The sequence below is a fragment of the Lontra canadensis genome, unplaced genomic scaffold (genome assembly GCF_010015895.1).
Source record: "Lontra canadensis isolate GAN:19392208 unplaced genomic scaffold, GSC_riverotter_1.0 scaffold114, whole genome shotgun sequence".
NCBI lineage: Eukaryota > Metazoa > Chordata > Mammalia > Carnivora > Mustelidae > Lontra > Lontra canadensis.
Window position 1 is genome coordinate 5,976,788 of NW_022631108.1, and position 16,728 is coordinate 5,993,515.

General features: G+C 35.7%; 1 protein-coding gene across 3 annotated transcripts in view; it reads right to left on the bottom strand.

Moving 5' to 3' along the window:
• The window catches only part of RPS6KA6 (ribosomal protein S6 kinase A6), a 181,589-nt gene that overhangs the window by 114,914 nt on the left and 49,947 nt on the right, over window positions 1-16,728 (bottom strand). For all 3 annotated transcript variants that reach the window (XM_032840614.1, XM_032840615.1, XM_032840613.1), the window contains exon 2: window positions 11,161-11,220. In XM_032840614.1, the coding sequence (XP_032696505.1) occupies window positions 11,161-11,220 (60 nt within the window). The remainder of the gene's footprint in view (window positions 1-11,160; window positions 11,221-16,728) is intronic.

Below are 16,728 nucleotides of genomic sequence, written 5' to 3' on the forward strand. Positions count from 1 at the left end.
TCATACTATAAAATGCTATTATGACTACTTCCTGACTATGGAACTAAGCATAGAGGAAATAGAGGAAATAACTGAGGCCCACAGAGTTTACATTCACAAAATAAGGTCAAAACAAAATTAAGAGGGATTGACCTAGACAGTATAATGTTAAGTGAGATAAGTAAGTCATAGAAAGACAAATACCATAGGATTTCACTGATATGTGGAATTTAAGAAACAGAACAAATGAGCAAAGGGGACAAAAGAGAGAGAGAGAAAAAAGCCAAGAAACAAGACTCCTAATTATTGAGAATAAACCAATGGTTATCAGAGGGAAGGTGGTGGGGGATAGGTGAAATAGATGAAAGGGAAAAAAGAGAGCACTTGTCATGATGAGCATTGGGTGATGCATGGAACTGTTGAATCACTATATTGTACACCTGAAACTAATATAACTCTGTATGTTAACTATACTGGAATTAAAATTAAAAAATGGAAATAAAGAAGAGAAATTTTTAAAGCATAATTGTTTGGGTTTTATGTAATAATCCATCTGTTCAAATACTTGCTATTTTTCTGGGTAGCCAGGCCAGTTTGATTACCCAAAAATTCCAAGAGCACTTAGTTGTGAGTTTGGTAAAATGTACATGCAAAGATCTGGGAAAGCAGCTTGATGTACTCTTCTCATGCAGTGAATAATCCAGGGTCATTGAAAACCAGGCTAAGTATCAGCATACTTTGAAAGAGAGCTAACAGTAATAATAATGTAAATGTCAAAACACAATTAGGGTGAACAAAACTCCTCAAATAATGTACATATTGGAAAGTAATTACAGAATATTTAGGTTAGGAAAATAGTATCAATTTGTACTGACTGAAAACCAAACAAGGGAGGCAAGCTAGTTCCCACTTGGCTTGGATTATTCTATTTACTAGGATCAACACTTTGGTTCCGTCACCTATAAAATGGCAATAAAACTTACCCTATCTATTTCAGATCAGGGCAACAGAGTCAACTGAGAATTTTGAAAACCACAAAATATTTATAAAAATGGAGATTATTGAATTATTTATACTATTTATCTTTGCATCCCTTGTGGTATAGCATAACTACACCTTCTATTGGCTAAGCATCAATATTTAGATGAACAATAATTGTTTATCAGAGAGTTTTGCATATCTATACTACAAGGGTTTGGATGTTTTTCTCTTTTGCAGAAATGTTCACTTTATCATATTATCAGTATTTTTACACTGCATTATGTTTTTCTCAAGTTTTTCTTTGAATTCTAGTTAGATCACATATATTGTAATATTGGTTTCAGGAGTAGAATTTAGTGATTCTTCACTTACATATAACACCCAGTGCTCATCACAAGTGGCCTCCTAAATACCCATCACCAATTTAGCCCTTCCCATGCCCACTTGCCTCCATTAACCCTCAGTTTGTTCTCTATAGTTAACAGTCTCTTATGGTGTGCCACCCTCTATTTTTTTTCTTCCACTTCTATATTCACCTGTTTTGTTTCTTAAATTCCACATATGAGTGAAATCATATGGTATTTATCTTTCTGTTTTTGCTTAGAATAATACACACTACTACCATCCACATCATTGTAAATGGCAAGCTTCACTTTATAGTTGAGTAATCTTCTCTTGTATACATGTACAACATCTTCTTTATTCATTAATCAGTTGAAGGAAACAGGTTCTTTCCACAATTCGCTTATTGTTGATAATGCTGCTATAAACATCGGGGTACATGTGCCGCATCAAATCAGCATTTTTGTATATTTTGCATAAATACCTAGTTGTGTAACTGCTGGGTCATATAGCAGTTATATTATATATATATATATATATATATAAAATATATATATGGGTTATATGGCAGTTATATTTTATATTATATATTATATATATATATATCCATATCCCAGAGTGGCTGCAGCAGTTTGTATTTCCACTAACAGTATAAGAGGGTTTCGCTTCCTCTGCATTTTCACCAACACTTGTTGTTTCCTGTGTTGATTTTAGCCATTTTGACAGGTGTGAGGTGGGATCTCATCGTAGTTTTGATTTGTCTTTCCCTGATGAGCAACTTTTCCTGCATCTGTTAGACATCTGATATCTTCTTTGGAATACAGTCGATTCATGTCTTCTGCCCACTTCTTAACCAGATTATTTGCTTTTTGGGTGTTGAGTTTGATAATTTCTTTATAGATTTGGGATAATAACCCTTTAAGATATGTCATTTGCAAATATCTTCTCCCATTCTGTAGGATGCCTTTTAGTTTCCTTCACTGTGCAGACGTTTTATCCTGATGATGTCCCAATAGCTCATTTTTACTTTTGTTTTCCTTGACTTGAGAAATATCCAGTATGAAGTTGATATATCCAATGTCAAAGAGGTTACTGCCTGTGTTCTTCTTCAGGATTTTTAAGGTATCCTGTCTCACATTTAGGTCTTTCATCTTTCATAAATTTTGAATTTGTTTTTGTGTATGGTGTAAAAAGGTGGCATACTTTCATTCTTCTGAATGTGGCTGTCCAGTTTTCCCAACACAATTTGTTGGAAGAGACTTATCATTTTTCCATTTCCATCCTTTTAATTCTTTTAATGTAATGTAGTCTTTCCTGCTTTGTTGAAGATTAATTGACCATGTAGTGTGGGTCTACTTCTGGGTTTTCTGTTCTGTTCCATTGATCTATTTGTTTTTGTCCAAGTACCATATAGTCTTGATGACTATAGCTTTGTAATATAGCTTGAAGTCAGGAATTGTGATGCCCCCAGCTTTGGTTTTCTTTTTCAACATTCTTCTGGCTATTTGGGCTCTTTTCTTGTTCTGTACAAATTTCAGGATTCTTTGTTCTAGCTCTGTGAAAAATACTGGTGGGATTTAATAGGGACTGCATCAAATGTGTAGATTGCATTGGGTAGTATAGACATGTTTACAATGTTTGTTCTTCCAATGAATGAGCATGAAATGTCTTTCCATTTCTTTGTGTCATCTTCAATTTCTTTCAGAGTTTCATGGTTTTCAAAGTAACTTTCTTTTACCTCTTTGGCTAGGCTTATTCTGTGGTGTCTTATGTTTTTGGTGCAATTGTAAATTGGATCAATTCCTTGATTTCTCTTTCTGCTTCTTCATTTTTGGTGCATAGAAATGCAAATGTACTTGATTTTGTATCCTGTGCCTTTGATGAATTCATATATCAGTTCTAACAACTTTTGATGGAATCTTGCAGATTTTCTACATAATGTATCATGTTGTCTGCAAAGAATGGAAGTTTTACTTCTTCCTTGCTGACTTGGATGACCTTTATTTCTTTTTGTTGTCTGATTGCTGAGGCTAGGACATTCAGTAGTATGTTAAATAAGAATGGTGAGAGTGGACATCCCAGTGTTTTTCCTGACCATAGTGGATATGCTGTTTTTTCCCCCACTGAGAATGGTATAACTTGTGTGTCTTTAATATATGGCCTTTAGGACATTGAAGTATATTACCTATTCCCCTATTTTATTTAAGTTTTTTTTTTTTTAAACAATGGATGCTGCATTTTATCAAATGCTTTTTTCTTTATCTATTGAGAGGATCACAGGTTTCTTTTATTAATGTGGTGTATCACACTAATTGATTGGTGAATGCTGAACCACCTTGTAGGCAGAAATAGATACCACTTGATATCAGTGAATAATTCTTTTAATGTATTGTTGGATTCAATTTGTGAGCATCTTGTTCAGAATTTTTGCATTCATGTACATCAGGGATATTGGCCTATAACTGTTTTTAGTGGGACCTTTGCCTAGTTTTGGAATCAAGGTAATGCTGGCCTCATAAAAAGAGTTTGGAAGTTACCCTTCCATTTCTATTTTTTTGAATAGCTGGAGAAGAATAGGTATTAATTCTTCAAATGTTTGGTAGAATATCCCTGGGAAGCCAACTGGTCCTGGACTTTTTTTTTATTGTGAGATTTTTGATTAATGATTAAATTTCTTTGCTGGGTATAGGTCTGTTCAAATTTCCTAGTTCTTCTGTTTCAGTGTTTTTCAGCATGGGTAACTTATTTGTTTCTGGGAATTTATCCATTTATTCCATAATATTCATAATATTTGCTTATAATTGTTTATATTTTGGTGGTGTTGGTTGTGATCTTTCCTCTCTCATTCATGATTTATTTATTTGGGTATGTTTTCTTTCTTTCTGATAAGTTTTTTTCTAGGGGTTTATCAATTTTATTAAGTCTTTCAAAGAATCAGCTCCAAGTTAGATTGATCTGTGCCCTTTTGTTGCTGTTGTTGTTGTTGTTCCTATATCATTTAATTTTGCTCTAATCTTTATTATTTCTCTTGTTTTGCTGGATTTAGGCTTATCTTTGCTATTCCTTTTCTAGCTCCTTTAGGTGTAAGGTTAGATTGTGTACTTGAGACTTTTCTTGCTCCTTGAGTTATACCTACATTCCTATATATTACCTTCTTATGACTGCTATTGCTACGTCCCAAAGGTTTTGGATCATTGTGTTTTCATTTTCATTTGCTTCCACGTACTTCTTTACATCTTCTTTAATGTTCTGGCTAACCCACTCATTTTTATTTTTCCAACCCATTCCTTTTTTAGTAGGATGTTTTTCAATCTCCATGTATTTGTGGTCTTTCCAAATTTTTTCCAGTTTGACCAGAAAAGTTCTAGTTGACTTTTAGTTTCATAGCATTGTGGTCAGAAAATATACATGGTATGATCTCAATCTTTTTATACTTGTTTAGGCTTGATTTGTGACCCAGTACGTGATCTTTTCCGGAGAATGTTTACTGTGCACATGAAAAGAATGTGCATTCTGCTGTTTTAAGATGAAATGTCTTATATATATCAGTTATGTCCATGTGGTCCAGCATGTCATTTAAAGCCACTGTTTCCTGTTGATTTTCTGCTTAGATGATCTGTCCATTGAAGTAAGTGGGGTGTTGAAGTTCCCACTATTATTGTGTTATTGTCAATGAGTTTCCTTATGTTTGTTATTATTTGATTTATATATTTCAGTGCTCTGAATTTGGGGGCATAAATAATTACAACTATTAGATCTTCTTGTTGGATAGACCCCTTTATTATGATACAGTGCCCTTCTTCATCTCTTGTTTCAGTCTTTGGTTTAAAATCTGGTTTGTCTGGAAGACATATGGTCATTTTTGCTTTCTTTTGATATTCTTTACCATGATAAATGGCTCTCCATCCCCTCACTTTCAATCTGCAGGTGTCCTTCGGTCTAAAATGAGTCTCTTTGAGGCAGTTTATAGATGGGTCTTTTGTTTGTTTGTTTGTTTGTTTTTGTTTTTTGTTTTTTTTTTATCCAATCTGACACCCTATAGCTTTTGACTGGGGAATTTAGTTCATTTACATTAAGAGTGATTATTAATAGGAATTTAGTGCCATTGTATTACCTGTAAAGTTGGTGTTTCTGGAAATTTTTTCTGTTCCTTTCTGTTCTTTGTTGCTTTTGGTCTTACTTTCCCACTCAAAGAGTTGCCTTTAATATCTCTTGCAGGGCTTATTTAGTGGTCATGGACTCCTTTAGTTTTTCTCTTGGAAGCTGTATCTCCTTCCATTCTAAATGACAGCCTTGCTGGATAAAGTATTCTTGACTGCATTTTTCCCCCCATTAAATATGTTGAAAATATTATGCCACTCTTTTCTGGCCTGCCATGTTTCTGTGGAGAGACCTGCTGCAAGCCTTATTTGGCTTGGCTTGTAAGTTAGGGACTTCTTTTTTTGTCTTGGTCCTTTCAGGATTTTACCTTAATCACTATATTTTGCAAATTTAACTATGATATATCTTGGTGTTAGCTTGCTTTGTTGATTTTGATGGGAGTTCTCTGTGCCTCCTGGATTTGGATATCTCTTTCCTTCCCAAGATTAGGGAAGTTTTCAACTACAATTCCTGAAATAAACCTTCTGCTCATTTTTTACTCTCTTCATCTTCTGGAACTCCTATGATATGGATTTTATTATGCTTCATATAGTTGCTGAATTCCCTAAGTGTACACTAGTGAGCCAATATTTTTCTTTCCCTCTTCTCACCTTTATTATTTCACATCTTGGTGATAGCATTTTTATTTTGGCTGGACTAGATTTTAGTCTTTTGTCCCTGTGGTGAGGGACTCCTGGCATTGTCTATGTTTTTCTCTAGCCCAGCTAGTATCCTTATGATCATTGTTTTAAATTTTGATTCAGGCATATTACTTATAACTGTTTTGATGGAATCCCTATCCTTGACTTTTTGTTCTTTCTTCTAAGATGAATGCCTCCATTTTGACATTTTGTGTAGCTCTCTGTCTTCTCTGTGTTAGGAAAGTCTGTTCTGTTTCCTGCTCCTGAGAGTAATGGCTATATTAAGAAGAGGTCCTATACTGTCCAGGACCTGGTGCTTCAGGAATTGTTTCTGATGTATGCTGTGTGCACACTGCTCTTGTGATTTGGCTGCTCTTTCCCTTAGGTCAATCCCCTGCAGACTTTCTCCTTGTTTGCAGTGGGGAGTGCTTGATATTGCCCACTGTGTAGCAAGTTTTAACTAGGTGTGTTTTAGTCTGCTTTTTAAAAGAAGCTAGATCCTATTTCCCCTAGAGCTACAGCTTTGCAGCCCTCTGTGGTCATCAGATAGTACAATTGGGTATTTTGTGCTGGTCCTCTGGGGGAGGGGTCTGCTGATGCTATGAGTCTCAGGCACACTTGCCCCAGTGTAACAAAACAAAACAAAACAAAACAAAAAGTATCTTTAAAGTACAGGGGAGTGGAGCTTGGTGTAAGAGGTGCAAGCTTCCAGCCTGGGTGCTGGGCTGCTCACTGAAGTCCACCCTTGCTGGTGGGCAGGGGTAAAAATGGCATTAGGTGGTTCTCTCACCCCTGAAGAGGGGATTTCATGCCTTGCCTATTCAGGAAGCCCTTTCAGAAGAGCAAACAATCTCCCCTACTTTGTCCCAGGCATCTCTTAGATCCCTGTCTTTACCCTGTCTGTTTCTGAGCCTTCTGCCTACCAGGTAGCACAAGGCTCCTCTGTTTTATCTCAGGCATGCCAGCTGGATTTCAAAATTCCAAATTTTAAGGACCTGGCACTGCACGGACCCATGCTGATCCTCTGGGGGAGGGTTTCACTGAGCTGTGGTTGGTGTCGTTTTGTTTTTTTTTTTTTCCCCCAAAAGGTCAGTCACAGGAACATGTAGGGGCTTAGAATTTATGGAAAACCACAGCATAAAGCCAGTATCCAGGTTAGCTGCCCTCAGTAGGTGCATCTATTCCTACACTAATGAACAGGCCAGCTCAATGTTGTCCACTGGCTCTTTTGTCCCTGAAGAGGCAGTGCCACTTCTCCCAAATGCACTCAAGAATGGGAACTGTCCCTCCCAGTGTGACTCAGGGGATCCTCAAACCACACTGTCCACTCCTGGCCCTCTCCCCTCCTTCTCCACAGGAGCACCTCTATGCCCAATAGGCTCCACACTGGTAATGGCACGGACTTCTAAAACATCAGACCTTGAGCTCCACTGCTTGTAAAAATTTGCCATAATCATCCTCTATTGTTTTCCCAGAACATCAGTTATTTGGGGAGTGTTTTTTGTGTAATGCCCTGTGCCCATTTTTTCTATCTATCTCCCCCGCCTCACTCTTTCTCTCTCCTTGCTTCCCTCTGCAGCACCATGATTCTTTTCTCCCCCAAATCACACCTCCACATTTCACACCCTCCATAATATGGCCTCTTTTCTCCCTCTAGTTGTGCAGATTATTCTCAGTCCTCAGATTGATTTCCTGGGTGTTCAGAATGATTTGATATTTATCTAGCTGTGTTTAATGGATGAGGCAAGCATAGGGTCCCCCTATTATTCTGCAACCTTCACTTCCAAGTGTTCAATTTTTTTTAATGCTAAATGAATAAAAAGGAGAAGTAAGGACCAACTTTGCAAGGGAAGAAAAACATTGAAGTGCAGCAAGGAAAAATGCCCAGAATGGAAAGAGAAGTAAAGGAAGGAAAAAATCCACCCTATAAGAAGCAGGTCCCCCGACTTAAGGAACTTCTTACTTATAGCTATACATAAGTTTAAATAAAACACTTGTAAAAGAATATTTCTTAAAGGATTCCTAAGACAGACACATGTCAAGAATGGTTTCAAAAATTAGAAACATAGGGCATCAAAATATCAGGAAATCATTTTTTTAATGTATATTTTCAGTTAAATGTAACCTTTATATGTCTGGGTAATAAAAATATATATCAATTTAGAGACTAAACATACTGCTGATGTTGTACTACTGTAGTGAACAAAAATCTAATTGTTAAGTGATTCTTCTTTTGAAATTCCAAAAACTTTAGTAGCATTAATAATATGTATTTTGTTTGAGGTTCTATTAACCACTGCATACAAACTTTAAAAGTAAATATGTATCGATCATAAACTAGCAAATACAAGACATCTCTACTTATTTTGACACCATAAAATAATTAATTCATGTCAGTAATCTATTAAAGAAGAATCATAACATTTTTTTTTCTAACCTGGACACTGTTGGGAGAAATAGGGGACTAAGTGGTGAAATATGATATATCTTTTATCTCTGACCTGTTACTTAATGCTTACCAAATAGTAACACTGTCTTGAGAAACAGAAAAATTCATTATTACTAATCTGGACATATGAAAATTATACTAACTATAATTTAGTTTTACTAATATATGCTACATATATGTAGATATGCATAGATATAGATATAGATATCTGGAGAATGGGAAGAAATTTACTTAATTCTGCCTATTTTAACTGATGAAAAGTGATCAGATGACCATGAAAATCCAAAGCTACGATAACTGTGATGAAGTGGATTAGCTGTCTAAATCAATCAATAACAAAACAGCATCAGGCAACATAGGCAATTCTTAAGTTCAGATTTAAAGAATACTGCTTAAAGAATCCATGCATCACAGAGCAATCTCTACAACTCTCCACTATTAAGAAAAAAAAAAAGCCAACCACAAAAAACACACATCTCCCAGCATCACACTGGAATAAGTAACCATATCCCTAAAAATCCTATAAATGAAAAACATTAAACAAAGAGATAAATTTATGTTTAGTGTTTCTTATCACTCATGATTTAACTGACATCAAATGAGTACCTAAACCATCACACAGCAAATGTACTTTGTTTTAAGTTCATATAACTCAGGCTATAAACTAAATCACATCCTGGAGCACCTGGGTGGCTCAGTCAGTTAAGCGTCTGTCTTTGGCTCAGGTCATGATACCGGGGTCCTGGGATCGAGCCCCACATCAGGCTCCCTGCTCAGCAGGGAGCCTGCTTTTCCCTCTCCTTCTGCTTGCTATTCCCCCTGCTTCTGTGCTCTCTGCCAACTCAAATAAATAAATAAATATATATTAAAAAACTAAAATCCTTAGAAGTGATTCTAGGTCCCTGATTCTCCAAATCTTCAGATTTCCCTTTCTAACCACTGAAGGTGAGTAATTTAGATCACATTAGCATCATCACTGTATATTTTTATTGTCTTTCCATCAAAAGTATACTTCCTGATTTTTTTTTAAACTGGGAAGGTAAATATTTGACAATAACCCTCTCTATATATCTATGTGTTTATGTTGGCTACAGATGTACATATGTGCACATGCACACACATACATTTTTCTGCCTCCTGTGGTATGGGGCATAGTATTTCTCTATCAATTTATTAATTCTCAAATATACCATTCCCCAGTTTTTGTATTTTCCTACACTTTATCTTTTATAAACTACTAATGTAAATACTATGCCTCTTAGTACATATGATCTGTAGAGAAAACTTTAGATGATTTTGATAGAAGCTTACATTTAAATTCATAATTAACACAAGTTATTTATATTAAGTAAATTACAAAAGAAATAATGACATTTTATCTATTAACCAGAACTAAGGTTACTGTTACATCATGACAACCTGCAGAGGTAGTGCATTTTTACAAAGAGTATTTCAAAGAATCTTGGACAAACCCAATTTAAATAACTCTGCTGGTCCTATCTGGAAAAAATCCTCTTTTAAACCAGTTTCAGGGGGAAAAAAGGACATCAAGGTTGATTTTATCCATAACTAAATAAGAGGAGGATTGTTTTTCTTATTCTCCACTTCTTTTTTGTCTACACAATACACAAGTGACTTAATATGATCCACACTGGGTCATAAGTCTTACTTCTGCTACTTGTTAATTTGACAAACAAGTATATATCATAACCTTTCCAGGTCTCAATAGATTTACCTATACAATGGGATTATTAAAAAATATTGTCTCTGAGGCTCCTTCCAGCTTAAACAACCCATAATTCCAAGAAAATATTATTGAAATAATAATAATAAAATAACAAAATAAATGTGGATGTACAACTTAGACCTTCTTAAAATCTTAAGAACACTCTTCTATAAAACTAGAACTTGTAGGACAAGAGACTAGTACGTAGGCCTGGCATAGAATGGCCCAGTAGTCAAATGGTTTTTAAAACTAGTTAGAAGGGCCCCTGGGTGCCTCAGTCAATTAAGCATCTGCTTTCAGCTCAGGTCATGATCCCAGAGTCCTGGTATCAAGTCTTGCATCAGGCTCCCTACTCATTGGGGAGCCTGCTTTTTCTCCCTCACTCTCTCTCTGTCAAACAAATAAAAAATCTTTAAAATAAAATAAAGTAAAATAAAACTAGTTAGAAAATTCTGAAATAATTTAGATGTAATATTTTTTCAAAGCCAGTAAATGCATTTTAAATGGCCTCAGGTCAAATATTTCTGCACTAGATCTCTTTTCTAACCTAAAGTTGAAGGTAATCTTATTTACAGAGGATTCTGTATTTAAGTAACCCAGTTACTCATATAATAGCAAGTAAAAATTTCATTCATTATTACACTTAAGATGGGCAAATTTCATGGCATATAGATTATACATCAATAAAGTTTAAAAGATTTAAAAATTTCATATAAAAATTTCTGACAAAAAACTGTCTATATTTTAAACTATTGTTTTATTAATAATTGAATTTGCTTGTTATTAACTTACCTAAGTAAATTTCTTTAATTGACAAATGATTTTCTCCTTAAGTGACAGATGATTATTCTCTTTCCTTATATCTTAAAAATGCAGCACAGTCTTTTAATGAAAGTACTTACTTGGCAAGAATCTGCTTCTCCTTCTTCCATTGGCTCATCAACAATCTGAAGACCATCCACCTGAAAAATATTGTTCAAAAACTGAAGTTCGGGATTACTAGAACAAGGGTAAGAACTAGGAATAATAGAACACCAGGCATTTCCCACCATGATTTAGCAAGATCTACAGTTACTGAAACACAAAATGTTAAACAACACATAGAAGGTACTTAGAAAAGGAACATTATTAATATGGTTTCCAGATTGTTCTTGAGAATCCTTAACTTTCAGAACTGTATTTTCATCTCATATTATTTAGAGCTTTGCTATGATTTACTAACATAAAGTAAACATATGACCTTTGTGCTTGACCTATGTCCCCAGCCAAACACCAAAAACAAAAAATAGTTCAATTAAAAATGGGCAGAACTATGGGAGGACTCTGAAAATTAAATAATAGCAAGCAGATTAGAGAGGGAGGACAAAGTTCAAAGAATAACCAGCACTATGGTGAGTTTCCTGGGTTTATTTCAAAACTTTATCTCTTGACATTGACCCAAGAGGAGACTGACTGATTCATGGAACTCCACAGTGGGTATGAAAAATATTTCCAAGAAAAACCTCATTTCTGGAAAAAGGAACAGTAAAAGACACAATTTTAAGCTGGTGAACATAAGAATTAAAGGTTTTTTTCCCCCCAATTTTCTTTTTCTCTTTTGACTCCTAGTCGTGCTCCAAGGCAAGACCCAATCAAGAGAAAACGTATCTGATCAAAGAGACCAGGAAAAGAGGCTCATATGATTAAAAAAAAAAAAAGTGTGAGGGGAGGTATTTCCTGTTATTTTTTTCATGCTCTCCTTCACTTCAAGGGCAGCCCTAACAGTACAAACCTGTGTGACATCATGAAAGACTAAAACTCTGAGAGAAACTCCGTTCTGGTCAGAAGAATCAGGATAAAGAACCTATGGGAATTGCAGAATCCACAGAATATATCATGGAAAAGATACAACGGGAAAAGGAGATCCCCTAATTCTGCATCTGAATAGACACAATTCCTGGTCTCAACCACAAACTGCATGTGTGTGGAACAGAATCAAAGAAGCCTATCAAAGGGCTTGAAAAATGAACTGCAACATAAACCACTGATCAGGGCTAAAACTACTATTAAGTTAGGACATGGAGAGTTCTGACCCAAATTATCTGAAGACATAATTAATGCTGGAACTGTCACACAGAGAGGGTGAGATAGAACTTGAATCTAATCAGGCAGATTGCATACTGTTTAAGTATGTTTAATTAATGGGCATCAATTCCAGGATAACTCTGATGTTGAAGATCATGCAGACATGCAGATCATGCTGACAAAGATCATGCAGCTATTATAACTATGCTCTTTGGTTAAAAATAAACATACTTCAGGGGCACCTGGGTGGCTCAGTCATTAAAGCGCCTGGCTTCAGCTCAGGACATGATCCCAGGGTCCTGGGATCAAGTCGCTTATCAGGCTCCCTGCTTGGCAGCAGGAAGCCTGTTTCTCCCTCTCCCAATACCCCTGCTTGTATTCCCTCTCCCTCTCTCTCTGTCAAATAAATAAATAAAATATTAAAATAAATAAATAAATAAAAATAAGGACTTGAAAAAATACACGAACAGAATGATAAAGTTATAAGCAAAAAATATTAACCATAAAAAACAAACGTAAATAATTTTGGACAAAAATAATGTGTTTTTTTTTTTACTATGTTATGTTAGTCACCATAAAATACATCATTAGTTTTTGATGCAGTGTTCCAAGATTCATTGTTTATGTACAACACCCCGTGCTGATTTTAAAAAATACTGGATTGCCTCAATAAGAAAATGGAGATGGCAGAAAAAAATAGTAAACTTGAAGATATAGCAACAGAAATGAACCAATATGAAGAAGAAAATGAAAAATGGGGATGCCTGGGTGGCTTAGTCAGTTAAGTGTCTGCCTTCAGCTCAGGTCATGATCCCAGGGTGATGGGATTGAGTCTAACACTGGGCTCCTACCTCAGCAGGGAGCCTGCTTCTCCTTCTGCCTGCCACTCTCCCTGCTTGTGCACTCTTGCTCTAACTCTGGCAAATAAATAAAATCTTAAAGAGAAAGACCAACTGATATTGAAAATGAAAAATGATTAAAAGCAAATGAACAGGGGTGCCTGGGTGGCTCAGTCATTAAAGTGTTTGCCTTCAGCTCAGGTCATGATCCCAGGATCCTGGGATGGAGCCTTGTATCAGGCTCCCTGCTGAGCAGGAAGCCTGCTTCTCCCTCTCCCACTCTCCCTGCTTGTTCTCTCTCTCGCTCTCTCTTTCTCTGTCAAATAAATAAATAAATAATCTTTAAAAAATAAAGAAAAAAAATAAAAGCAAATGAACAGAGCCTCAGAGTCATGTGGAATGTGAGAAGATCTAAAATCCATATCATTAAAATCCCAGAAAAAAAGAGAGATACAGAATTATAAATATATAATGGCAAATCTAATCATATAAATTTTGAAAAGAGAAAAATCTATTGAGACAAAAAGTAAACTAGTTGTTGCTTAGGGGTATGGGATAAGGAAATGGGGGTAACAGATAAAGGGTAAAATGTTTCTTTATGATGTGATAAAGCTCTAAAACTGTGGCAATAGCTGTGCGTATCTGTAAATACACTAATATTCTGTTCTGTATAAATGTTTTAGTTTTATGATATAACTGACATAAAGTACATTATTTTCAGCTGTGTAACATAGTGAGTTCACATTCACATACATTGCAAGATAGCTACCAAAATAAGTCTAGTTACCATCTACCACCTTACAAATTTAATATGTGACTGATTATATATCCTAAGCTATACATCATAGACACATGACTTACTTGTTTTATAACTGGAAGTTGGTACTTCTTAATTTCCTGCAAAAATTACACCTCCCCAATGCCCTATCTTCCTGGTAACCACCAATCTATTCTCTGTATCATGAATCTGGGTTTTGTTTATTTTTATTCCATATGTACATCATGCAGTATTTGTCTTTCTGTGTCTGACTTATTTCATTTAGTATAATACCCCTAAGCTCAATTCATGCTGTTGCAAATGATAGGATTTCATCCTTTTTTTATGAATGAGTAATATTCTATTGTGTGCGTGTGTGTGTGTGTATACATACATACACACATGACTTCTTGTTTATCCATTCATCATCAATGGACACTTAGGTTGCTCCCATACCTTGCCTATTTAAATAATGCTGCAGTAAACACAGAAGTCGAAATATCTTTATAGATTATGTTTCCATTTTCTTTGCAATGTTACCCAGTAGTGCAATTGTTGGATCCTACCTACAGTATATCTATTTTTAATTTTTTGAAAAACCTCAGTACTATTTTCCATAGATCCAGCACCCATATATATTCTCACCAAAAAATACATGAGGTTTCTGGTTTTTTTCCACATTCTCCATAACACTGGGTATCTATTTAACAACAGCCATCCCCACAGGTGTTAGGAAATATCTCTATGGTATTGATTTGCAATTTCCTGCTGAATTAGTGATGTTGAGAATATTTTCATATACCTTTTGGCCATTAGTATATCTTCTTTGTTAAAATGTATATTGACATCCTCTGTGCATCTTTTTAAATTTTTTTGAGATTTTATTTCTTAAGTAATCTCTACACCCAACATGGGGCTTGAACTTACAATGCCAAGATTAGGAGGTGCATGCTCTATTGACCATTTTTAAAACTGTTTTGGTTTGGTTGATTTGGTTTGGTTTGGTTTTGTAATTGAGTTGTAGGAACTCTTTCTATATTTTGGATATTAATCCCTTACCAGTTATATGATTTGTAAATATGTTTTCCTTTCAGTAGGTTTTTTTCTTTTTTTCATTTTTTGTTGTTTCTCCTTTGCTGTGCAGAAACTTTTTAGTTTGAAGTAGACCCATCTGTTTATTTTTGCTTTTGCTTCCCTTGCCTTTGGAGTCACATCCAAAAAACATATTGCTAAAACTGATTGATCAAAGAGATTATCATCAAAGTTTTCTTCTAGGATTTTTGTGGTGTCTAGTCTTATAGCCAAGTTTCTATTCCATTTTGAGTTAACTTTGTATAGAGTGCAAGAGAGTGTTCCACTTTCATTCTTTGGATGTAGCTGTCAAGTTTAGCAACACCATTTTAAATAGAATATATATTAGTGCTTTTACTTCTGGATTCATTATTCTATTCCATTGATCAATGTGTGTTTTTATGCCAATACCATACTGTTTTGACTACTAGAGTTTTGTAATACAGTTTAAAACCAGGTTGCATGAGGGCACTTAGGTGGCTCAGTCAGTTAAGCATCTGCCTTTGGCTCAGGTCATGATATCCAGGTCCTGGGATCAAGCCCTGTGTTGGGCTTCCTACTCAGCGGGGAGTCGGCTTCTTTCTCTTTCTCTCCCTCTGCGCCTCCCCACCACTCGTTCTCTCTCTCTCATAGGTGGGAAAAATATAAAATTAAATAAACAAATAAATAAAATAAAATCAGGGTGCAGGGTGCATGATACATCCAGCTTTGTTCTTTCTCAAGACTGTTTTGGCTATTCAGGGTTTTGTGGTTCAATACAGATCTTAGAATTACTTGTTTTAGTTCTGTAAAAAATTTCAGGGTAATTTTAGTAGGGACTACATTGAATCTGTAGTTTATCTGGGGTAGTTTGGACAGTTTAATAACATTAATTCCTCCGATCCATGAGCACAGAGTGTCTTTCCATTTGTTTCTTCTTCAATTGCTTTCATCAATACCTGCTATTTTTCAGTGTACAGGTTTTCACCTCTTTGGTTAAATTTATTCCTGTGTTACTTATTTTGGTGCAACTGAAAATGGAGTTGTTTCCTTGATATCTTTCTTATTAGCTCTGTTAGTTTTGTGGTGGAGTCTTTAATGTTTTCTATTTATCGTACCATGCCATCTACAAATAGTGACAGTTTCATTTCTTTCTTACCAATATGAATGTTTTTATTTCTTTTACTCGCCTACTCATAATTCCATGTGGTCATGATGTAAAAGTTTTGTGTGTGTGTGTGTGTGTGTGTGTGCGCATGTGTTTAAGATTTTACTTACTTGAGAGAGAAAGTGGCAGCAGGAGCAAGGGAAGGGGCAGAGGGACCAGCACACTCTCCTAGAGTGGAAAGTCTAACATGGAGTTTGATCATAGGACTCCAAGACCATGACCTGAGCCAAAGCAAGGAGCCCAACTGGGACTCAATCCCAGGACCCTGGGATCATGACCTGAGCTGAAGGCAGATGTTTAACCAACTGAGCCACCCAGGCATCCCAAAGATTTATTTGAGGGACAGAGACAGAGGCAGAGAAGGAGAGAGTCTTAAGCAGACTCTGCACAGAGCATGGAGCTGGACACAGGGCTCAATTATATGACCACGTGATCATGACCTGAGCAGAAACCAGGAATCAGACACTCAATCGACTGTGCCAATCAAGCACCCCATATAATCCTTTTAATGTATTATTGAATTCATTTTCTAATATTCAGCTGAGGTTTTTGGCATCTCATTCCATTAGGGATATTAGTCTATAATTTTTTT